This window comes from Pelodiscus sinensis, chromosome 7 (assembly GCF_052426305.1).
Source record: "Pelodiscus sinensis isolate ZL-2025 chromosome 7, ASM5242630v1, whole genome shotgun sequence".
Classification (NCBI taxonomy): Eukaryota; Metazoa; Chordata; order Testudines; family Trionychidae; genus Pelodiscus; species Pelodiscus sinensis.
In genome coordinates this window covers 15,107,078-15,131,102 of record NC_143058.1, presented here as the reverse complement: position 1 = coordinate 15,131,102, position 24,025 = coordinate 15,107,078, and the positions used below count along the sequence as shown (strand labels likewise).

Sequence of the window (24,025 nt, the reverse complement as noted above, 5' to 3'; positions counted from 1 at the left end):
GAAAAGCGTCCCTGCCAATCTAGATGCTCTGTTCTGAAAATGTTTTTAATGGAAAACTTTTCCGTTAAAAGCATTTCCGGAAAACCATGCCAGTCTAGACGCAGCCAAAGAGCTTTTACACATTCAAAACCATCTATTCACCCTCTCCCCCAGCTGTGGTTTATTCCATGGGAACACACATGATTAATGTGACTAATATTTGAAGACATCAACTAAAAGTGAGGTAAGAAATAATTTAATTACATTTTAACTCTCGCCGCTTTAATTTTTCATTGGTATTTCTTTATACATTTATCTTACTGTCTTCCTTAAACATTGCGGACATACAAAAATCAAACAAGACAGGGGAATTAACATACTGGTCTAAGGTCCATCTAGCCAGTGGCCAGAAAAAGGTCTAAGAGTTAAGCAGATATGGGATCATTTATCTCCAGATAGAGGTAGCTTTTACTCATCCTGGTTGACCATGACTGATCTAATTCAGACACACTTTACAGAAATGCTGCTTGTACCTTGCAACAATTTTATCTAATCCGATTTTGAGTTTTGAAGTAATGGTTCCATTTCCCTTAGGAGTTTGCTTGACTGTTCAATTGATCTTATGGTTCAGATCTTTAACATTTAATCAAACTTTGCCTTCTGTAGCTTGAAACTATTGCTCCTTTTCTCACCGTTTTCACAGCCTAAAAATATTTCATTCTTTCATTTATATTGTAATCTCTAAGGTGTTTATAGACTGATCACATCTGCCCAATTTCTTTCAGAGCCCACAATATAATTTACCTCCCTTACTCTCACCAATCTTCTTATCTGATTGGTTGTCTCACTGTACATCATCTGACTTTCCTATAGCCTTCCTCAACCCTGGATACCAGAAACAATACTGTTGCTGTTGTTTAATCTACCATCTTGCCATGACACTCCAAAGAGAATTTCCTCTAAAAAACCCGATGGTATATGAATAATAAAACTAACTTTTTAGATTAGAATGGGACTAATATGTGCTCCATGACCCCTTCCCCCACTGCACTGGTGAAATTTAGTTACAGGTACAGGTTGTACCTCCCTTAATCTGGACTCCCTGGTTTAGCAACATCTGGAGTACAGATGTTCCTGGACCACAGAGCCCAGGAAGAGGGAGGTCTGGCACCAGGGCAGAAGTGCCATAAGGGGCACCAGCAACTCAGCTGGGAGTCCAGAGTGTGTATGTGAGGGGAAAGGGAAAAGACAGGCAGCATGGCAGGGAGTTCTGGTCCCAGCGGCAGGGCCAGGGAGCTCTGGTTCCGTCCCCAGCTGAATAGCTCAGGCTGCGTTCTCCCTCCAGCAGCTGGGGAACCCCAGCCCCAGCAACAGCCGGGAAGCTCTGGCCTGGGCCACAGAGCTCTGGCCCCATCCCTCCACCCTATCCACAGAGCTCTGTCCCACCTGGGCAGCTCTGGCTGTGACGCTCCGGCCACAGCAGCAGCGGGGCCCGGGAGAGCCCCAGAGGGCTGAGGCAGAAGTGGGGACAGGCTGGAGTCCTGGCCCAATGGCAGCACGACCACGAGGGGAGGGACCTTCCCAAGTCAGGTCCCGAGGGTGCTGGACCAGCGAAGTCCAACCTGTACATGCACTTAACTGGTTGTTCCCACCTGTTTTAATAATTATGGGCCTGCTCCTGCAGCCACTGAAGTCAGCATTTTACAATTAGATTGTGTGCCCCATCCAGAAAGGTGAGTGATCAGCTCTCCTTGTCTATTAAATCAACGGGAACAAAGGGCACTTAGCCCTTTGCAGGATATTGGGTGATGGCCATGTTTATCTTGGCATGCACCAAAAGAGTTCATTCTTCTCATTGCATGTTTGCATGCACTACTTACAGGTGAGACTCTGCAATTACATACAGCTGTTGTGAAAATTAAGGCAAAATTTCAAGTACTCCCAAGATCATTACACACAAAAAAAATCAGTGTTCTATATGCCAGCACTTCATTAGCTTAAGCAGGCCCCCGTACCCAGCCTATTGCCCAGTGCTTTCTTGATTTACTTTTCCTTATTCCACAGATGAAATAGTAATACATCACTATGTAAAAGGGTTTTAACATTCTAATTTCTAGCACCGGCAAGGGCTAAATTGAAACTCATTGTTTGAAAGGAAACTGTCACCCATTTATTTATGGCCCTTGTTTGTAGAACCCACTTAGAAGACTATTTCTTTACTGACTTTGCCCTTCAATTTGGCAAATGAACCGTTGCTTTCAAGGAAGGTGAAAAGACCTGGCTGTTTTTTAATGTATGTAAACATTCAATGTCTCTTCAATATATGTAAACACCTTATATCAAAGCATCTTTGGTCCCATTGTGCAAATGTGTATGCACAAGTAGTGTGTAAAAGTTGGCAGGATCAAGGCCTCAGTTTATGTTTACATTCTCACTATGGCAGAAAAGCAGAATGAGCACACAGGAGCCTGACCCTAATTAATCTGTCCTATGCAGAGTGCAAGAAGAAATCCGGAGCACTAACCAAAATGCTTTAAAGCTGCCTTTGTGCTCTTTGTATTGTGATCCTTTTATAGTCCAAAATGGCATCCAGCTTCAGAGAAGACTCAGGATTTTTCTTACAAGTGCTCTGCTTTGCCCATGGGCTACGGGAAGCAAAGAATAGTTGGAACCACACCTTTCTTCCATTCCCCATTCTCCAGCATTAAGGACTAAGAGCAGGGCCAACATATGTCAGCTCTGGCATCTCCATTTTAGAGGACGCTGCTCACTATAGGGGTTATTTTCATATGCCTGCTTCTGCTCTTTTGAAGGGCCATATTTTTGCAAAGGGACCACTCAGTTCAACAGAAAAAACCCACTGTACTCACAGGGCTGCAAGCTGGGAATTAGCTGCCTTGTTCAACCAGATCCCATAGAAAGCACATACATGTATTGGGGCTGGGGACACAGTGTCTACACTACAGAGTTTTGTCAGGAAAACAGCCGTTTTTCCGACAAAACCTGAGTTACATCCACACTGCAATCACATTCTTTCAAAAGTAAATCGAAACAACAGAGGGGTTTTTCCAGTGTTGGTATTTCTCTTTCTACAAGGAAGAAGCCTTTTTCCGAAAGTACTTTTTTGGAAAAAGGTGTGTGGGGGCGGGAAGGAGGTGTTTTGTGTTTTTTTTTTTGTTTTTTTTTTGAAAGAGGCCTCCAAGAAATAACACAGGTGCCCTGCTGGACATTCCATGCATACTAACCACAAACTCTATAGTTCTTGTTTCCTGGCCCCTTTTAAAGCTGCAGGCACCCTGGACAAGCCTTGTGGCTGGAAGCCAGTCTGAGAGAAGCACCTCACTACGCAGCTCTCCCTGCCACAGGCCTTGCTGCCCATGGTGGAGCCACAAGCCCCCTGTGACTCCCCCTGCCACTCACAGGGAGCGGTTCCAGGACCCACCCAGAGGGACCAAGAGGCGAGCACCCTCCTGGCCCCGAGTGGAGATCCTGACCCCAGAACAGTTCGGGAATAAGATGAAAGAGCTTCATCAGGGATACATCAGGACCAGAGAGGGCCGCTCGAGCTCAGGGGCAGGACCCACACTTGCCCCTATAACCAGGAGCTCCACCAGATCCTGCGGTGGGGAAACGTCTTCCCCACCTATTGTCATGGACTCCGGCCCCAAGACCCGTTGTAGCCCAGCTGGAGGACCACCACCACTAGGGGCAGCAGGAGGAGATGACAACGGACACTGTCACCTTGTCCCTGGAGCTGGTTCTTGTCAGTCAGGACATCTCCCAGGCCTCGTCTGAGGCCAGGGAGGGATCTTCAGGTGAGTGCTTTCAGTTTGTCGCGCACACAGGGCGGGGGAGGCGGGCGCACAGGGGGTGTGTCACTCGGGCTGGACATCGTGCTGCAGTCTGTGCATGTGGAACCGTGTGCAGCATTACTGTGCGGCACACCGACTCAGCAGGCAGCCCCTGAGCACAGACAGGATCCTGCTGCCAGGCTCAGGGGAGACCACACGTCTGGCCCGGGGGGGGGGGGGGGGGGGAGGAACGGACGGACGACAGACCCTTGCACCTTCCCAGTAGCACCTGCCATGGCTGGAAGCAGGTTAGCCACAAGGGTGCAGGCACGACCCCAGACACTCCAAGGAGTGCCACACACAGCATGTGGGCATACCTGTATGTGCGAGGCAGCAGTGTGAGCTGCAGGTGTGTGCGGACCCCAGGGAGGGCTAGGCTGTTGCCGGCTCCTCTGCCACCCATGGGATTCCACTGTGGCTGGACACTTCCCTTGTCTGCGTGTTGTGGGCTGGGGAGCAGGCAGCATGGTCCCCTGGGCACCTCGGGGCCTCAGGGAGGCAGGGCTCCACACATGGCCTGACTCCTGGGACACCCCCCTTCTCTGACCTGAGGACAGTTGATCGCTGCTCAGAGGAGGACACGGCCTCAGGGACAGTGTCTGCATGGATGACTGACCACCTCTCCCTGTGTTCTCCACAGCCAGAGTACTCAGGACTGAGGGGCAAGCCACGTCACCCATGCCAACTGCCACAGCCCGGGGGACCCAAAAGCCACCGGGGTCCAGGAAGACCTCATGCACCCAGCGTCCTGTGCGACATGCAGCAGACCCTGGTGCAGAAGATCCGTGAGGATGCTGAGTGGTGGAACTGTGCCTGGGACCAGCTCATACAGCGGTGTGATAGGATGTGCGCCATCATGAGAGAAATAATGGCACACGTGCCTGCTGTTGCTGCTCCTGCCTACTACCCTCCTGCTCCCCTGCTATGCCTATCCCCTTCCTGCTGCCCCCCATGCAATGCCTCTGCTCCCTTTCCAAGCAATCTAAATGCTCCCTTCCCTGCCATCCCTGACCCCACTCCAGCCCCCCCAACCCCAAATCCGACGATGTCCCCACACCTGAGGTGGAACATGTAGCAACCCCCCCAACCACGCCACTCCAAGCCTCCCAACCCCGTGCCCATCATTTTTAATGAAAGATAAATAGACTTCATTTTGTTGGAAACCAAACAAGTGTTTTTACTGAGAAGTCAGAGAAGGGGTAAAGGGAGGAGTTGTGTTGGGAAAGAGGGGTGGGGCAGCAAGCCAGAGGCCCCTTTTGGGGAATCCCTGGGGAGAGTTACTGGGGTCCTTGAGAGAACCTCTCCCCTCAGGGCTTCCTAGATGCGCATCCTGGCCTGATGAGCCTGGCAAATGGTAGCTGTCCATGGCTGCTCAAAGGCCTGCTCCTCGCAGCTGGCATCCACACCCCCACCCCGGGAATAAAGCCTTCCTCCTCCTTTCCACAATGTTGTGAAGGACACAACATGCCACGACCACCTCGGGGATGTTGTGCACCTCCATGTCAAGGTGGGTTAGCAGGCACCTGAACTGTGCCTTGAGGCAGCCAAAGGCGCGCACAGCCTGGATCCTGGCCCAATTCAGGTGGGTATTAAATTAGTCCCTGCTGGGGTCCAGGTGTCCGGTATAAGGCATCATAAGCCATGGCATCAGAGGGTAAGCCATGTTCCCCACGATGCACAATGGCATCTGCATGTCCCAACTGCTAGTTCATGGCAGGGGAAGAATGTGCCTGCTTATAGCTTTCCCTATAGGCTAAAGTTCTGAAACATGTGGGCATCGTGTGACCTGCCTGACCACCCGACAAAAATGTCCATGAACTGTCCACAGTGGTCAACTAGGGCCTGCAGCACCATTGAGAAGTAGCCCTTCCTATTAATATACTGAGCTGCTTGATGCTCCGGTGCGCAGATTGGTATGTGGGTCCCATCTATGGCAGGAGTGTAGTTCGGGAACCCCAGGACAGCAAATCAGGCCATGATCAGGTCCAGGTCTCCCAGGCGGATGACCTCCACAGCAGGATTGAACTGATAGCCCTCACAACCTGGAGAAGGAGACAAACACACACAAAGCAGAGAATTAGGAGTAGTGCCTGAGCCCTTGGGAGGTGCCTGCCCAACTCTTTTCCCCTCCCCCAAACGCCCCAGGAGCCACCCCCGTGAGGCCACTCACGTCTCCGGAGGACAGGGACAAGCCAGGCACACAGATCCAAAAAGGTAACCTTCTGCATGCTCAAGTTTTGCAGCCACTGCTGGTCATCCCACCAGTCCGAATTGGTGTTGAGCCTCCAGAAATGCCCCTCTACTGTGGGATGCGATTGCCAGAGTGTAGCTCCTGCACCCTGAGAGAGTGTCCCTAGAATGAGTTTAGGGTTGAGCTCATGCAGGACCAGGAAGACAGCTAACACAAAGTGCTGCAAAAACTACAGCATGGCCATGTGGGGTCATCACATGCCATGAGGCAGCTCCGGCTCCATGGCACCAAGAAAAAAAGCTGTGGCATCCAAAAAAGCAGGGCAACCACAGCAGGCACTGCAAAAGCTTTGCTGTCCGTCAAAGAGGTACACAAGCATGCAGCAAAGCAGAGAAATGGCTGTCCAGGAGGGTCCCTTTAAAGCACATGTGTCTGCAAGGCTCCGGCACCAACACTCAGAAGCAACTGGTGACCTAAAGCCCTGGCTGACGTGGTTCCAGATGGCCTTTTATGTGACAGTGTCCAATCAGTCTGGACGCTCTCTTTCAAAAAAAAGCACTTCGCTCTTTCAATGTGCTTGTGTGTGTGGACGCTCTTTTTCAGAAGACTTTTTTTGGAAGATCTCTTCCGGAAAAAGCTTCTTCAAAAAGAAGCCTGCAGTCTAGACCTAACCCCACTTACAAAACAAGAAGGACAAGAGATATATATAGAGCATGACTTCATTTCATTAACCTTCTCATGATCACTTTACTGTACCTTTAGACTGCTCGGTCATTCTTTTCAATAAACGTGTATGTTCTCTAAAGAGAGGCTATGACCAGAGTAGTGGATTCATTCCCCCCTTCCCTGCCAATCTAGTTATTCATTTAGGAAGTTTTAATGGGTTTTATAAGTCCTAAGTCTGAAAACTTGTTTTGGCGCTGAGCTTTCTGATTTATCATATTTTAATAGACAAGCATATAGATTAGGGGTTCTCAAACTTCATTGTACTGCAAGAAAAAATTACTACACGACTCTAGGAGGGGGATAGAAGCTTGAGTCTGGTCAAGCCCTGCTGCCCTAAGGATGGGGGAGAACCAAAGCCCAATCCCCACTAATTTGGGTGGAGGAACCAAAGCTCAAAGGGTTCATTCCCTCGCAGCGGTCTGTAACCTGAGTCCACCACCCAGGGCAGAAACTAAAGCATCTGGCCGTAGGTGGTGCAGCTCAGGCTTCTGCCACAGCTCCAGGTCCTTGCCAATCTTAACACCAACCTGGCAACCCCATTAAAATGAGGTTGCGACTCATGCTGGGGTCGCAACTCACAGTTTGAGAACTGATGTAGGGTATGATTTCCATCTGAAGAATCTTATGCCAATAAGAATAATGTAGAAGACATTGATTTGCTGTGTACATGTTTTTAGGATGGACTGACACCCATTCAGGAGCTTGTTGATGGGCCAATATGTGCCACTGAACATGTATCCTATGGTTTTGAAAAATCTCAAACCTATTTACCAGACAATTTCCATGACCTTCCTATCCCAAGTTTACGAAGATCTCTCACTTAAATGTAGGGCAGCGTCCAAAGGTACTAAGAACACTGACTGTAATGGGAGTTGGATGAGGACTTACATGATGATGGCTTTGTAAGATTTCCTTTCAGTGACACAAATACCCCGTTCTGCACCCTGCACTGACTATTACGATAGGAAATCTACCCTATTACTAAACACAAACGAACCAAGAAACAAAAGGTGGCAGCTCGTGTGGTTAATATGCAGAACTGGCACAGCAGAATAAGATATACCCATCAGATTGTGAGATATTAAGAACAAGAGTTTATATAAGTCAGTGAATGTTCTTACACATTCTTTATCAAAAATCTATTAAGGCTTCTAAAGAAAAGATACTTAACTATAATCGCTGCAGATCATTGGGTTCCAAACATTTTTATTTCACATTAATCTGCCATAGAAAGTAATTTAATAGCACTGTCATCCATGTTCCTGAACATAATGAAGAACTGGGTTCTTTTCTTTAGTAAAAGAGGATGTGTTATATATTAGCAAGTCTAGTCCAACAACTTCCTGTTTTGTACAAGCAGCTGTCTGAACTATAAAATACGGTATACAGAGGTTATATAAAATTTACAAGGGGGTTCAACAAGTTTTCTAAATTTTCAGGACCAAATAATGTTGATGTAAATTTGTGTAGCTAGATTCATTTTTCAACCCAACCAGTTATACTCAAAAGTCTTATTGATTAAAATGTGATTTGTCTGGAATGATTTATTTATCAGCAACCCCCCTGTACATAATGCTGAAGTTTCCAAGAAAGCAGTATATACAACAGTTACACTTCCTGTAATAAAAATACAGAAGTTTGTACTCTTACACTAGAGAATGATACATGTTATGTTTTCATTTGCTTAAGTCTTAACCATCATGCTTCATATTTCTTATTGCGTGAAATCTCATCTGTGGCTAAAATGTAAAACTGAAGTAAAATCTGGTTCCTTAGCAGGTGAAAAAAGTGAAAAACCTACCATTTCACCCGTGGCTACATTTATCAATCGCTACATTTTACTATACTCTCTCTTCATGGTGTCTGGATTTATTTTTTCAAGTATGTTACAAGCTTACAATACATATATATTTCTTCCTCAAATTAGAACTAGTGCAGTATTTAATCCAAAGTACAAAATAATCTTATCTTCCTCATTGTGAAAAACAAATAAATAAAATTAAACATTCCTGAATTTACTGAATTGCATTAACTCTTCACTGTGTAATGGAAGTGATCATTATTAAAGGGCCACTAGAAGAAATAATGTAGAACGGAATACAGATTGAAAAATAAAGACTTATATAGCAATATACATGTAGGTACGCATTGCCATTATTACTGTTACCACAGAAAATAGTCAATTTATGGACTTGATTACAAAATTCACTGCCTAAAGGAGTTCTTCAGGAAGAGATGACTTTCAGCTTGGAGAGCAGCATTTCATTCTTACGGCATTCCTGTTGATAAAAGTAAATAGATTTTTAAATGTTAATTATAACGGTTATGGGACCTATATTCACACCATCAAAACAATGTTTCATATTATGAGAGATGACATAAAATAATGAAAAAGGGATCTCCATTTGCCTCTTTAGTGCTCCTTTGGTGACACAAAGATGATAACATGGGTCAGGCTCAACCTAAAGTATGGTTATAAAATGACTAAGTTACAGCGACATCTACTCAAAACTGAATAATTTAAGACACTTAGGGCATCACTAAAATGCCACTAAATTATTTTATTAGTTTTTGTGCCTGCCTGCTCTGCAATTCAAGACAACACATAATGAGTTGGAAGTTTGGGTTTTTTTTTAAATTCATAAAATCATCAATGGAACTGTTAATTTTGTTCCAATGGCAAGAATGTTATTACAAGTTATGATGCACAAAGCAGAAATAATCTAGCTCTATGGTCAGTTCCAAATTGAGTTTATGGTGCTGCTAGTTATGAAATCTTTTTCCTTATAAACTGAAGTAAGTTGAAATGAAGGTCACTGAGACCAGATTTGGAGTCATGCAATGTCATTTTGCATAGAATCTATTTTCAGAGAACTACTACTGCAAGGTCAAAAATTATGTTTCTCTTCTCAATATGTTTATCTTCCAGAAAACAAAACAGGACATGTCACTGTGTGAAAATTCCCTCAGAAGTCAACGGATATGGAAGGGCTTTTTCAGTCTCTATGGAAATCTAATTGCTAGAGATAATAGAAACACCTATCACAGTAATAAAAGTGGCTTGGCAACCTATCCGTCTCTCAGAGATATGTGATGCAAGGCAGAGCAAGTAACCCAGGCTATGTTTATATGAGTTTTCTTAGCAAAAAATATGCCAATGAGGGACTCACTTGCATGAGTTGCAATCTCATTTGCATATTTTTTGCCTATCTGTTTTTGCACAAAAACAAGCAGTGTGGACATTTTCTTTTTGCACAAAACCCCCTTTTTCCACAAGGTCCTTATGTCCCAAAAGAGAAGGTATACCAATCTTGCGGGAAAAGGGTTTTTTGCGCAAAAAGAAAATATCCACACTGTTTGTTTTTGTGCAAAAACCCCTAGTGCAAAAATGGATCGGCAGAAAATATGCAAATGAGTTCCTCATTAGCATATTTTTTGTCAAGAAAACTCGTAGTGTAGACGTAGCCCCTGTAAACCAAGACAGAACAGAAAAAGCAACCTTTTGCAACATGCAAACCCCAATATCCTTTGCACAGCAGTGCTCTTTTGGCAAGCTCCGGAAAGGCCAAATAAATGAAATATTAATAGTACTTTTACAGTGTTTAGATGGCAAGACCATGCATTTCCTCTTATTTTACTAGAGAAAAAATATACACACAGAGCACATGGGTATCACACAATACAAGAACCGCTACACAAACCCACTACTCTTCCCCTTTTCTTCAAAAGACAATTTCTCATGCCACAAAATACTATGTGTTATCAATATTCCTAGTCCATTATTATAACAACTGCCACAGGAAACACAGCCAAACTAGTTCCTACGTATTAATCATCTCCATGCTGCACTAGTTAGAGTGCCTTTCATAGGTTTGCAAAAAGATTCCATTAGACAACTTGCAGTTTGTCTAATGGAAAGCTTTGATATAAAACTGTAATTAAAATTTCTTGTACTGTTAACTTGAATAGTTAAAGAATTGCTTAGTATTTGAAATACCTCTAACTTATCTAACAACTCTTATCTATGAAAGAGATACCCAAGTCCAAAAATATTAAGAGGTCAGTATTTCCTCTCTTTGTCAACGAGGACACATATCTGGTACAGATGATCACAGCATGTCCCCCTGCAGAAATGTTATGTAAACTGAGAAATCATAGTTTATGACATGCAAAAGAATGCAAACTTAAATTGCTTCAGCTTCCATTTTCATATTTCACAATTTCCACATTAATTCCATTGTAGAAAATCACATTCACTGCTCTACCGTAGCTTGCATTCCAGGATCTCAAAGCACAATAGTATACCCAATAGTATACTAGCTAAATAGTATACCCATTTTATAGAAGGGTTGAGTTCTGGAGTAAACCTATATTTTAGTCCACTGTCAGCACTATATGGAAGCTTGACCTACATACTTCCTCAATTGTGCATGCTTTTCAGCATCCATTAATATATATCTGACAAATCTTTCCAGCATATCATCCAGAATCAGCACCCAAAAGCTACATCTAATACTTTGATTCTCTTGCGCAAAAGGGAAAAGAAGAGGAAATGCAAATGAGCGCGCAACATATGCAAATGAGCGTTCCATTTGCATTTCCTCTTCCGCAAGAGGATCGTAGTATAGACGTAGCCAAAGAGTTTACAATCTATACATAGGATGAGACAACAATCTTCACACAGAACAAGAGAGCCACAGATGGATAAAAGTAGTATTTTTTCTGTGGAGTAAGATAAGATAAAGAGTAAAACAATCCTGATTACCTCTAGGAACAGGTATTGTTACAGTACATTAAAAACAAACCCTTACCTGAGCCACTATGATGTGCATATGCATAAAACAAATAGACCATTATAGCTTAAATCTTCATGATGGGATTTGCAAAAAGTAAGTGTGGACCTAACCTCTGCTCCCATTGAAAATAACAGTAAAAACACCACTGACTTCAATGGGAGCAGAGCAGACCAACAAAGGGTTTTGAAAGCCTCACTATATTCAACTATACAGTTAGATTGCATTTAATTTACAAGCAATTCAGGTCTTTCTAATTAATTCAAATATTTTGCATTGGAAACCAAATTGCATCCCTGTACTAGGGTTTTCCTCGATGAGATTTTAATTAGCTGAATGATGATTTCTTAAAAAATCATTTATTAGACAATGAAAGGTGTTTAGTTCCCTTCTATGAGAGTCCCAGCAATGAAGACTAGTACTCTGTAATAATAGGAAGTTAACTGGAAAAAAATATTGGTGGTTTCCTGAGAGCTTTAACCCCTCTTTTGATTTGACTCTGAGATATATAAGCCAAAGCAGGTTTGTGAAAGTTATCTGATGTGAAACTGTTTCTTGGCAAGGCAACATATCTAAATATTTTCCTGTCAACAATGAGATGATTTTTGATCCCTTTCAAAGTAATTACCTTTGAGCAAGATGACTTCAAAGAGTATTCTTAAAAACTCACCAGTAGTTTTATTGGATCAAATTCTCTCTACCCAATACAAACAAAAATGCTCTTACCTCTTTAAATTCTTTCACTGTTTTAAAGTAAAGCCTCTGTTTCTCTAGCAGCTCCAGGTATTCGTCATTTAACTGGTCTCTTCTCATTTTGTTTTCTTGTTTTTTCTTTTCTATCTGTTTTTAATGTGCACAAAGAATGAAAGATCAGGAATTTAATACAAACCAGAAACATCAAATACATTTCCAAGTAGACATTGGAGAAAGATGCTTTACAAAGGACTTGGACTGCTTCCTTCAATCCAATAAATATTTAGACCCAGATCTTGAAAAGACTTACACTAAGTCAATGGAATTACTTACAATGTATATTAAGCATGCACACATCTTTGTAAGATCACAACCTTATTTCCTGAATAGCATTTAAATATGGCAGACAATTTATTGAAACTGAAGTTAAGGACACCTAAAATCTTTTTTAAACAAAAAGTTATTAATGGAGTAGTGACTTAGTATCTAAGGTGGTTGCCTCCCTCATCTATCAACTTTTGGGAAAAGAATCACATATTAATCTGGCTAATTTAGTAGGAAAATTAAATCAGTCTCGTTCTAAGCGTCAGCAACAAAAGTTTTAGATAAGTACTCCGATATTTTTAATGTAAGTATTTTATTACTTGATGCATCTTGTCTCCAGCCAATGAGCCAGCATTGTAAGTAAAATGAAACGGTATTTAAAAATATAGCATTTTTCATGTTCCAAATATAGTTTGTATATAAAATTTCTCTCTTATCTGTTCCTGCGGGAGACACTGGGGGGGGGGGGGGGGGCGAGTCTCCACCTTCTTATGTATACTCCTGTTCAAAGTGGGCATGTAGCACTGTCATTCTGATTTGGTAGCAGTTTGCGCAAAAATAAGGGATCACACAATATGCCAGGCAGTGGAGAACTGGGCAGTGGCGAACATGGAGAATACCCAGTTAAGAGTCATCATCAGAGGCACTTTCTGCTGCTATAATTCACTGAGCTGTTGGAGGAAGCATTGCAATTTGTGCTATTGTTATTTTAAAATTAAAAAAAACAGTTACATCCCTTTCCATAAGTGCTGATCTTCAAGATGCATTGTTCATGTCTATTCCAATTAGGTGTGCACCTGCATGTGTGCATGGTTGACAGAAGATTTTTCCCATTGCAGTATCTGTAGGATTGGCTTGAGTACCCCCTGGAGTTGTTCCTCCCTGGTGCAGATTATATAGCCCTGTTGCCCCCCATCCCAGTTCCTTCTTGTCGGCTACTCTGACAGAGAGGTAGGAGGGTGGGTACTGGAATACACATCAAAACCACATCTTGAAGAACAATTACAGGAAGGTACATAATCATTTTTTCTTCAAATGCTTGTTCATGTGTATTCCAATTAGGTACTCATAAGCAGCAGTTCAGGAGGTGGGGTTGGAGCCAACCACTGATTGCAACAGCACTCAACCAAAGAAGGCATCGTCCCTGGCTTGCTGAGTAATAGCGTAATGGGAAGTGAAGGTATGAACTGAAGACCATGTAGCAGCTCTATAGATCTCGTGAGTGGGAATTTAGGACATGCCCAGTGGGAGAGCAAGGCAATTTCCAGAAGTGGGATGGGCAGAAAAAGGACAAAGAAATCTTTTTGGGAAACTTAAAACAAAAGCTCTAGAAAGGCCACAAAAATAAACGGAAGCGCTATAAAAAGTTATAAAACTAAACACTATCAATTATAATGAAAACACAAGGCAAGCAAAGTGGACTGATGCTCACTTCATCTCAGGGGAAGGACAGCTGAAAAGGAACAGTGTCTCTTTTGCTTGCACATTAGATTGCCGTGAGGCAAAGAGTGTGCACATGTGCATGACAGACACAGCTACCTATACTCTTCAGTGGTTCAGAGAGCCCATAGGGAAGCTACTCAAACAACTCACAAATTCCCATGCTGGCTTGACATGAGGACATGGAGGAGTTGAAGGTGAGGAGATGGGCCTGCCAAGTTGTCTCCAGGGGCGATGGCCCTTTACCATGCCCAATATCTAAAATGCTTACAGTGGAAGTTAGAAGATCAGCCATTGTTCTGTACCCTCTAAACCAGCGGTTCACAACCGCTGGCTGGGCCATGGATTTCTGGCTACCGGGGCTGGGGTATACCGCTCCTGCCATGAGCGCAGGAGAAGCGTGTCCTGCCCCGCCTCTCAGCCAACCAGCATCAAGCAGGGGCAGCGTCGCATCCCAGCCATGGAAGAACGCTTTGCTGCGCAGCAGGAAGGCTGCATGGAGTCTGGCACAGTAACCTTAGAGCAGCTGTGACCTGAGTAGCAGCACTCAGCTGGTGACTGGGAGGCAGTGCAGGGCTAGGTAAGGAGGGTGGGGCAGGCACTTGGAGAGGTGGAGGGGTGGGGGCTCCTGGGACGGGGCTAGTGCTGGGGAGGTTCTGGGGGTGGGAGGCTCTCAGACAGTGGGATGACACTGGGGGTGAAGCTAATACTGGGAGAGGTGTGAGGGTGAGGCTAGTACTAAGGAGTGAGGGGCTCTAAGAGGCAGGGGCTGACACTGAGGGGCATTGGAATATCTGGGGGCAGGGCTAGGAGTGGGGGTACTATGGAAGCAGGGCTGGCACTGGGGAGAGCTCTGGAAACAGGAAGCTGATACTGGGGTAGCTGGTGGTAGTGGGCTCTAAGGAGTAGGGGGCTGGCACTGAGGCGTTTGGGATGGGGTCTGGCACTGGGGGGTTCTGGAGCTGGGGCTTTCGGTGGATCAGTAACATTTTATTTGCATAATGAACATGCAAATATTCAAATAAAATGGTACTGGTCCACTGAAAGTTTGTGAATGGGTTTGCCTGTCTCCGGTATAAAAAAGGTTGGGAATTACTGCTCTAAATCAGTGGTTCTTAAAGCATGGTCTGTGACTTAATGTTAACAAATCTCCAGGACCGGATGATATTCATCCAAGGGTTCTAAAAGAACTCAAATGGGAAATTGCTCAACTATTATCTGTGGTTTGTAACCTATCCCTTAAATCGGCTTCCATACCTAATGACTGGAAAGTAGCCAACGTGACACCAATATTTAAAAAGGGCTCTAGAGGCGATCCGGGCAATTATAGACCGGTAAGTCTAACTTTAGTACCGGGCAAATTAGTCGAAACAATAGTAAAGAATAAAATTGTGAAGCACGTAGAAGAACATAATTTGTTGGACAAAAGTCAACATGGTTTCTGTAAAGGGAAATCCTGTCTTACTAATCTATTGGAGTTCTTTGAAGGGGTTAACAAACATGCGGACAAGGGGGATCCAGTAGATATAGTATACTTGGATTTTCAGAAAGCATTTGACAAGGTCCCTCACCAAAGGCTCTTGTGTAAATTACATGGCCAGGGGATAAGAGGGAAGGTCCTTTCTTGGACTGAGAACTGGTTAAAAGACAGGAAACAAAGGGTAGGAATAAATGGTAAATTTTCAGAATGGAGAAGGGTAACTAGCGGTGTCTCCCAAGGGTCAGTCCTGGGACCAATCCTGTTTAACTTATTCATAAATGATCTGGAGAAAGGGGTAAGCAGTGAAGTGGTTAAGTTTGCAGATGATACCAAACTGTTTAGGATAGTCAACACAGAAGCAGACTGTAAGGGATTCCAAGAAGATCTCACCAAGTGAGTGATTGGGCAACAAAAAGGCAAATGAAATTTAATGTGGATAAGTGTAAAGTAATGCACATGGGGAAAAATAACCCCAACTATACGTACAGTATGACGGGGTATAATTTGGCTACGACAAATCAGGAAAGAGATCTTGGCGTTATTGTGGACAGTTCTCTGAAAACTTCCACACAGTGTGCAGCGGCGGTCAAAAAGGCAAATAGGATGCTATCAATTATTAAGAAAGGGATAGAAAATAAGACCCAGAATATCTTACTGCTCCTGCATAAAACTATAGTACACGCACATCTTGAACACTGTGTACAGATGTGGTCTCCTCACCTCAGAAAAGATATTTTGACCTTGGAAAGGGTTCAGAAAAGGGCAACTAAAATGATTAGGGGTTTGGAACGGGTCTCATGAGGAGAGGTTAAAGCGACCGGGACTTTTCAGTTTAGAAAAGAGGAGACTGAGGGGGGATATGATGTAAAATCATGAGTGGTGTGGAGAGGGCAGATAAAGAAAAGTTATTTATTAGTTCCCTAAATAGAAGAACTAGACGACATCAAATTAAATTAATGGGTAGCAGGTTTAAAACTAATAAAAGAAAGTTCTTCTTCACACAGTGTAGTCAACCTGTGGAACTCCTTGCCAGAGGAGGCTGTGAAGGCTAGGACTATAATAGAGTTTAAAGAGAAGATAGATACAGGCAGTCCCCGAGTTACGCGGATCCGACTTATGTCGGATCCGCACTTACGAACGGGGCTCTCTCGCCCCGGAGCTCGCAGACAGCAGGACTGCCCAGAGGGCAGCGGTCCCGCTACTTCGACCTCCAGGGCGAGAAAAGCTGCACCGGGTGCCCCTGGTCTGCTGGGGACCGTCTCCAGCAGACCAGGGACACCTGGAGCAAAGCCGGGGAGGCAGAGGGGTCCCGCGCCTCTGAGGCTTTGCTCTGGCAAAGCCTCTGAGGCGCTGCACCCTGCCGCCGCCGCTGCGGCTTTGCTCCCCGTGTCCCTGGTCTTCTGGGGGGGGGGGGCGCAGCTAGTGGCCCCCCCCCCCAGCAAACCAGGGAGACGTGGAGCAAAGCCCCAGGCCTGTGGTAGAGCAGGTGGGGCGCTGCCGGTTGGTCCCACAGCACCGTTCCTTGGTGCTACTGGACCAACCTGGCAGCACCCCAGCTGCTCTGCCCCAGGAGTCCTGATTCAGCCGCTGCTGATCAGTTTCAGCAGCGGCTGAATCAGGACACGTGGGGCAGAGCAGCTGGGGTGCTGCTGGGTTGGTCCAGTAGCGTCGAGGAGCGGTGGCGCTACTGGACCAACCCAGCAGCACCCCAGCTGCTCTGCCCCAGGCGTCCCCAAGTCAGCCGCTGCTGAAACTGACCAGTGGCTGACTACAGGAAGCCCCTGCCCCGGGCTTCCTGGAATCAGCCGCTGATCAGTTTCAGCAGCAGCTGACTTGGGGATGCCTGGGGTTCTTAAGTTGAATCTGTATGTAAGTCAGAACTGGCGTCCAGATTCAGCCGCTGTTGAAACTGATCAGTTTCAGCAGCGGCTGAATCTGGACCCCAGTTCCGACTTACATACAGATTCAACTTAAGAACAAACCTACAGTCCCTATCTTGTATGTAACCCGGGGACTGCCTGTAATTTCATTGAGGTTAGGTCCATAAAAGGCTATTAGCCAGGGGATAAAATGGTGTTCTTTGCCTCTGTTTGTCAGAGGCTGGAGAGGGATGACAGGAGACAAATCGCTTCATCATTGTCTTCAGTCCACCCTCTCTGGGGCACCTGGTGCTGGCTACTGTTGGCAGACAGGATACTGGGCTAGATGAACCTTTGGTCTGACCCAGTACGGCCGTTCTTATGTTCTTATGACTGTCTTGCCCTGCTCCCCTCCCCCACAAGGTTGTAGCACAAGGACTGGTTTCCCACTGTGTGTGTGGGGGTGGGAGGAGGACGACCCCGAGCCTCACAGGTCAGAGCCGGCTTGTGGGAGGAAGAAGTGACGACTCCTCTCTCCAGCTGGGGGAACGGCAGTGCAGGAAACCTCTCACTTCAAGTAGGGTTGCCAGGGATCTGGTATTCATCCGGACAGTCTGGTTTTTGAGCCCTCTGTCCAGTTAAAATTTGAGAAAATACTGGACATGTGCAATGTCCGGTATTTTCTGGTTTTCCAGCTGGGCGCCCGACGGAAGCCTGGCGCGGGCGGGGGGGAGTGGCTGGGAGGTGGGGCGCGATTGGTGCTGGGCGAGACTGGTTGCATCTGATGTAGGAGTGACTACTCAGGGAGGAGGAGAAGCCCTGTCCGTGCTCCTGAGAGCTGTTCAAGCACGTTGTGGAGCTGTAGCCGGACTTGCTCATGCTTTGTCAGGACCGTGTGCAGGACGGGCAGCGCCCTGGGATCTGCATGTGCCCGAGTCAGTCCCACTCCCCGCCAGCTGATTGTTTCCCTCCTGCTCTCCCCCCAGCCAGCTCCGCTCCCCCCGGCCCCCTCCCAGACAGCCCTGCTTCCTGCCAGTTCTCCTCCTCCCCATCTCCCCCGGCCAGCCCTGCTGCCCCACCCCATCCTCCCGTGACAAGCCCTGTTTCCCGCCGGCTGACCCCCCCCCCCCCAATCCCTCCCGGCCAGCCCTACTGCCCCCACCAACCATGCTTCCCATCCTGCCCCCTCCCGGCTGGTCCTTCCTCCCCCCCCCCCCCCCCATCAAGTGTGTCTGGTATTTTTTCTGAAACTACCTGGTAACCCCACTCACCTGGACGCTTCCCCCCACTGCTCCCACTGGCTGGAATCCAGCAGCGGCAGGGGGACACTGAGACAGGTAAGCACCCTTCCCATCATGCCCAGACCTTCCACAGCCTCACTCCTCTCCCGCTCCTGAACTCTTCCTCCTGCCTAGATCCCCACCTTCAGCCTGCTCCTGCATTATTTTGTCATTATGGCTGGTGGTCCACAGAAATGTGTTGAGCGGACCAGAAAATTTGAGAACCACAGCTCTAAACTACTCCTTGAACAACAGGCCATTTTTGTGTCTCTTTACTGACAATATGAGTTCTCACTGACTCAGACTCTAAGGTCAGAAGGAACTATTATCCTCTAGTCTTCCCTCCTGCACACAGACCATCATCCACTACTGTAATAGGGCTAAATCCTCTAAGTTACTAAAGCCTCAAATCATGATTTAAAGACTTCAAGTTATAGAGACTCCAGGTTAAGCCACAGTCTCATAAAACCATATTTGTTTGCTATTTTCCATGAGGCTAAGAGGCAGCTGTCAAGGTGGCAACCTAAGGAGAGAGAATGAGTTCTCTCAGGACCTTATCTACTCACAATGGCTTCAATGGCAACACTACCTCTGCCTTCAATGAAGCAGGTCTGAGACCTCACAGCCTTCTCTTACACAGTGGCTGAAAATTTTGTATTGTCACCAACCAGTGACAGTCATCTGAGTCTACATCTGTTTCTCTGGGTAAGTAAATGGCCAAACTTTTTTTTCCCCGTAAGTGGAAACAAACAGTAGGGGCTTGCATGGTCTTAGAAGCCAGGGATCGTTCATAATAGATGGAGGAAGAAGTACAAGAGATATCAATATGGCTACCTTTCCCTCTCCCACAAAAGCCCTTTGATTTTCACAGCTGCCATCTATTAAAAACAATGTGGAGTAGTAGAGGGGGAGTAAGAACAACAACTTTGAACAATTGTTGTCATTTTTAGAGTTTTCTGGGGTTCTCACTGCAGCAATTGTGTGTCATTAAAGAGTTTGTCAGCCTTCCAAAACAAACAGGCAAAATTATTGTCATTTTTATGAGTGAAAAATATGCTGCTCTGAAATATTTCCATAATCTCAAGAAGTGCCACAAAATCAAATTATGTCAATGGGCTTGCTACTGAAAACATAAACCATAGCAAATATCCAATCACACTACCATTTATGCTATGCAGAATTCGCCCATTCTATTAAAAACAAAATGCCTGAATAATTGGAGACAGACAGTTCACTGCAAATTTTCAAGTACTGACATACTTATCTCGTCCAGGATAGTGGCTAATTATAATTTCTCCATTTTTCCAGAAGAGCTTCATGCTAAACTAAATTCCATTGTATCCATATTCTCTCTCTCTCTCTATATATGTTTCATCATATTAATATCTGGAAGTTCCTGTGTGATTATGGAGCTCATAAAAAGAAAACGTCATGGAGAATCTGTAACACTCAATATGTGACTCTTGCTCTTAGTGCAGGCCTGGGCAAAACACATCCCATGGGCCGCATCCAAATTGCCAAGCCACTGGATTCAGCCCACAGACACTGCGGGGAGCCCTAGATAGGCACCCTGCTTGCTACACCCCACCCACTCAGAAAAGCAGCTGCTGGGTTTTTTTTTTTTGTTTTTAACCTTTGAACCCGGGGGGGGAGGGGGAGGGCGGAAGACTTCAGGCACTATCCCCGTATCCAGCACAATCCCATTGGTTGGTTTCTGGCTAGAAACCAGCCAATGGGAGCTGCCTGTTTGAACAACAGGAATCTATGAAGCACCACTCAGAGGTTGGCAGGCTCCCTGGCTGCCTGAGAAATGTGCTTGGCTGCTGGCCGGGAGTCAGTCAGGTAAGTCTCCTGGCTAGAGCCTGCCTCTGCCATTCCAGCTCCTCGCCCCTTCTCCACGTATCCAAACCCTCTGCCCCCCACCTCCTGTATACAAATATGCAAAAAGCTCTCAGTGGTCAGAAACCTTCAGGCCCTTATTTGTCCACTTAGCCACTTCTATGAATTTATTTTACTTTAAATCATATAATGAGTAGCTGGCCAGTCCAGTGTCCCGGGTCACAACCGCCTCTTCACCCAAACTCCCTCCCAGATCCCACTTTCCTTCCTGCACCCCAATCCCTTACCCCAAGCTCCCTTCTGCACCAAACCTCCATCCCTGACCCCACACTTCCTCCATTAATATAATGGAAGAATGCAGTCCTCAACCACTTTCCAAAATCTTGGAGTGACCCCCCCTATCAAAAATTGTCCACCCCTGTCTTAGGCTATGTCTAAACTGCAGGCTTCTTTCGGAAGAAGCTTTTCTGAAAGAGATCTTCTGGAAAAACTTCCTCTGAAAGAGAAAATCTACACAGCAAAAGCGCACTGAAAAAGCGATCTGCTTTTTCGAAAGATAGCATCCATTCAGTGTGGACACTATCACATTTAAGCTGTGATTACTTTGGAGGGAGTAGCCAGCAGGGCACCTGTGCTTTTTCCTCTTTCCTCTTCTTTTGAAAGAACTCCCTCTTCCCTGTCCCCACACACCTTTTTCCGAAAGAACTCTTTTGGGAAAAGACTTCTTCCTCCTAGAAAAGGTTTACCAATGTCAGAAAAACCCCTCTGTTCTTTCAATTTTTTTCTCAGAAGAATGCAATTGCAGTGTGGACATAACTGGAGTTTTTTTTCAGAAAAACGTCCGTTTTTCCAAAAAAAAAAACCTCTGTAGTGTATACATACCCTGAGTGTCTTGGATACTCTACCATGCATCATATTTCAAATAAAAAACAATGTAATTACAATCCTAACTTCACACATGATTTTTAGTTCTTAAGACTAGGGAATCTCAGTGGGTTTAACCACTAGAATCGGTAGACAGTGTCATTACCTAGGCTAAAACCAACAACTGTTACAACATGATTTGTGGGCATCAGGAATACATTTTTTTAGGTGAAAGGAATAAAGCAAAGAAAAAGTAAATAAAAAAAGACACCCAAATGGCAATAATTATATTTACACAGGAACAAGCTACTTCAAAATATACTTGAGACCATCATCCAGAGCTCAAGGCTATCTATGATTTCTTCAGTTTCAGCTTTGCTGCTGATGTCACTGACAAACAACCTTAAAGGGACTGGAGAAATGTGGATGACAACAATTTATTTAGGGGCAGACTTCACTACGGTGGACACCAAAGACCAAATATCCAACTTCAGTGGTACTGAATCAGGCTATGAGTCCAATGACTGATCTATATTGTAACACCAAAATCTAAATTAAGTGATGCAATCTGTCCTGGGGTGAGAGAACTGCTGGTAAAAAAGCCACCATTCTGGTTTATTCAGTACAATTTTAGATACAGGCTCTTATTTAGGGATCAGAAAAAAAAATGATATGAGGAAACCTGTTAGTTGTTTAATTGCACCTCATCAAACAATTTTTTTAAGCCATCCATGCTTGTCTGAAATAATTCTAAGCTTCTGCCAAAGAAAACTACAAAGAACAGTCTAACCTTCATTCTATTCTGTTTAATTCCTTCCACAATCTGCTCCATCTGCCGCAGAAACTGCTCACGAGCACCCGAAGAGGCCATTGCTCTGGAATAAAAATGAATACCGATTTAGAGGGGAGGGAGCTGGACAAAAAAGGAGTTTCCTCCAGAATTTTTATCTATCCTGCATGTACAACTCTTAAAATAGATCTAAGCAATATACGGTTGATCTTAAAAGTATAGGTGTTCTTTCTGCAGAGTATATATAAAGGCACAAAAAGTAGATGCAGACAATCCAAGATAAAAGGCCAGATGCTGTAAATTGACATAGCTCACTGTGATATATCCCCAAACTCTATTAGATCACCCAGTTCATCTCTTTGCTTTGTGCACGATTATTCCCTTTGCTAGTGTTTTGTAATGTGATAATAACTATTAGTAGACCAAAAAAAATGGTTTCAAAGTAAATGTTTTAAAAATAATACCCTATGTGAAAGTAGGAATGGATTACACGACTGGAATGTCAGTCAGAACTGTAAACAGAGTTTTATTTTAGTGGTTATAATTTGCATTTTTTTAACACATTATTTTGGTGTAAAGTACAATGAATGTTATTTCATTCTATTCTTAACTATAAAACTACTAATCGTAGATGACCACTTTATCTTTAAATATAAACTGCCCAAGTGAACTGTCAAGAGTATAACTTCTCATTGATTACAGTGTACTACACAGAAGATCTCATCACTGAACAAAGCAGATCTCTGTACTCTATTGTAGTGGAATTCATCTCATATATTTACTGTGTTTATTACAATTAAGTGAAAATGTAATAGTTTGGGGTGGTTGCTTGTCATGGCAAGCACATGGTCAGTTGATTCAAGGTGTTCACAGGTAACAAAAATAAAGGTTTACTTTTTCATAGGAAATTTTAAAAAGTCATGACTGCATTGTGATTAACAAAATAGGTCATGGACTAAAATATCAAGCTGTTAGTAACAAGAGAATAGTAGTTAAATATTTCTAAGCACCCTAATTTCTCCCTCATTCTTCATTTTATTAAACAAAGATAGAAGTACAGTAAAACATAAACTAACCAGAACTTAACTATCCGGAAAACTTTAGAAGACGGCAAATTTCCTAGAGGCTTGGTGCAGCCCGGTGCTTTTATCTGGCTAGTGCAAGGCTGGACGCAGCCTCATGGCATGCTGCTATGATCTGGCCAGCTGGGCTGGGAAGCTGGCGGCCCCTGCGGCGTGGGAGTCACAGCTCCGAAAAGGGACCCTCAGATAACCGGAATTTTTAGGTAACTGGAACACCCTAATCCCCAAGCATGCGGGATAACACTGTATTATCTGTAAAAATTCGCACTGGAAGATGGCTCAACAGGCTGTTAAGACCAAGGATGAAACCCTGGCTACCTGGATGTGAGTGGCCAAGATTTCATTGAGACTTCAGTGATCCAATCATCACTTTTTAAAAAGAGGTTTGTAATAGCAACTCTAGGCCAATGCAAACATATAGCTAAGTCAGTTAAGAAATATGTTGAGTCCATAGTTATTTTCATGTAACACAAGCCCAACCTGACAAATATGTCAAACAAGGTTTTTAAATGTTCCAGTAAGTTAGAAGCACGAAGAAGTGTAATCAGAGCAATTTTAGCATAATTTAAAACAATACAGTAGCAAGATCAAAGTACTAACACGTAGATCCCATATGTTCATAAGTAATTATATTACTTCAGGTATGCCAAGTTATAGCATACAGCTAGCAAAAATTACAAAAAATGTACCGGGATCTTACTCAGAACTGACCACAAAATTTCGGAACATATAAAATTTAAAGAAGAATCAGAAAAGTTTCTGCAAATATTCTTGAATAATTTCTACCCTAATTTTGCTAACCAACTATACATGTATGAGTAGATACCAAAAGCT

The 24,025-nt window shown here is 44.5% G+C and overlaps 1 protein-coding gene across 2 annotated transcripts in view; it reads right to left on the bottom strand.

Annotated features, from left to right (window-relative positions):
- Window positions 1-7,936: 7,936 nt before the first annotated feature.
- CCDC93 (CCC complex scaffolding subunit CCDC93) overlaps window positions 7,937-24,025 on the bottom strand; it is a 107,494-nt gene continuing 91,405 nt past the window's right edge. For both annotated transcript variants that reach the window (XM_075933242.2, XM_075933244.2), the window contains 3 exons: window positions 22,110-22,194; window positions 12,267-12,380; window positions 7,937-9,026 (listed from right to left, as the gene is read on the bottom strand). In XM_075933242.2, the coding sequence (XP_075789357.1) occupies window positions 8,973-9,026; window positions 12,267-12,380; window positions 22,110-22,194 (253 nt within the window). In that variant the 3' untranslated portion in view covers window positions 7,937-8,972. The remainder of the gene's footprint in view (window positions 9,027-12,266; window positions 12,381-22,109; window positions 22,195-24,025) is intronic.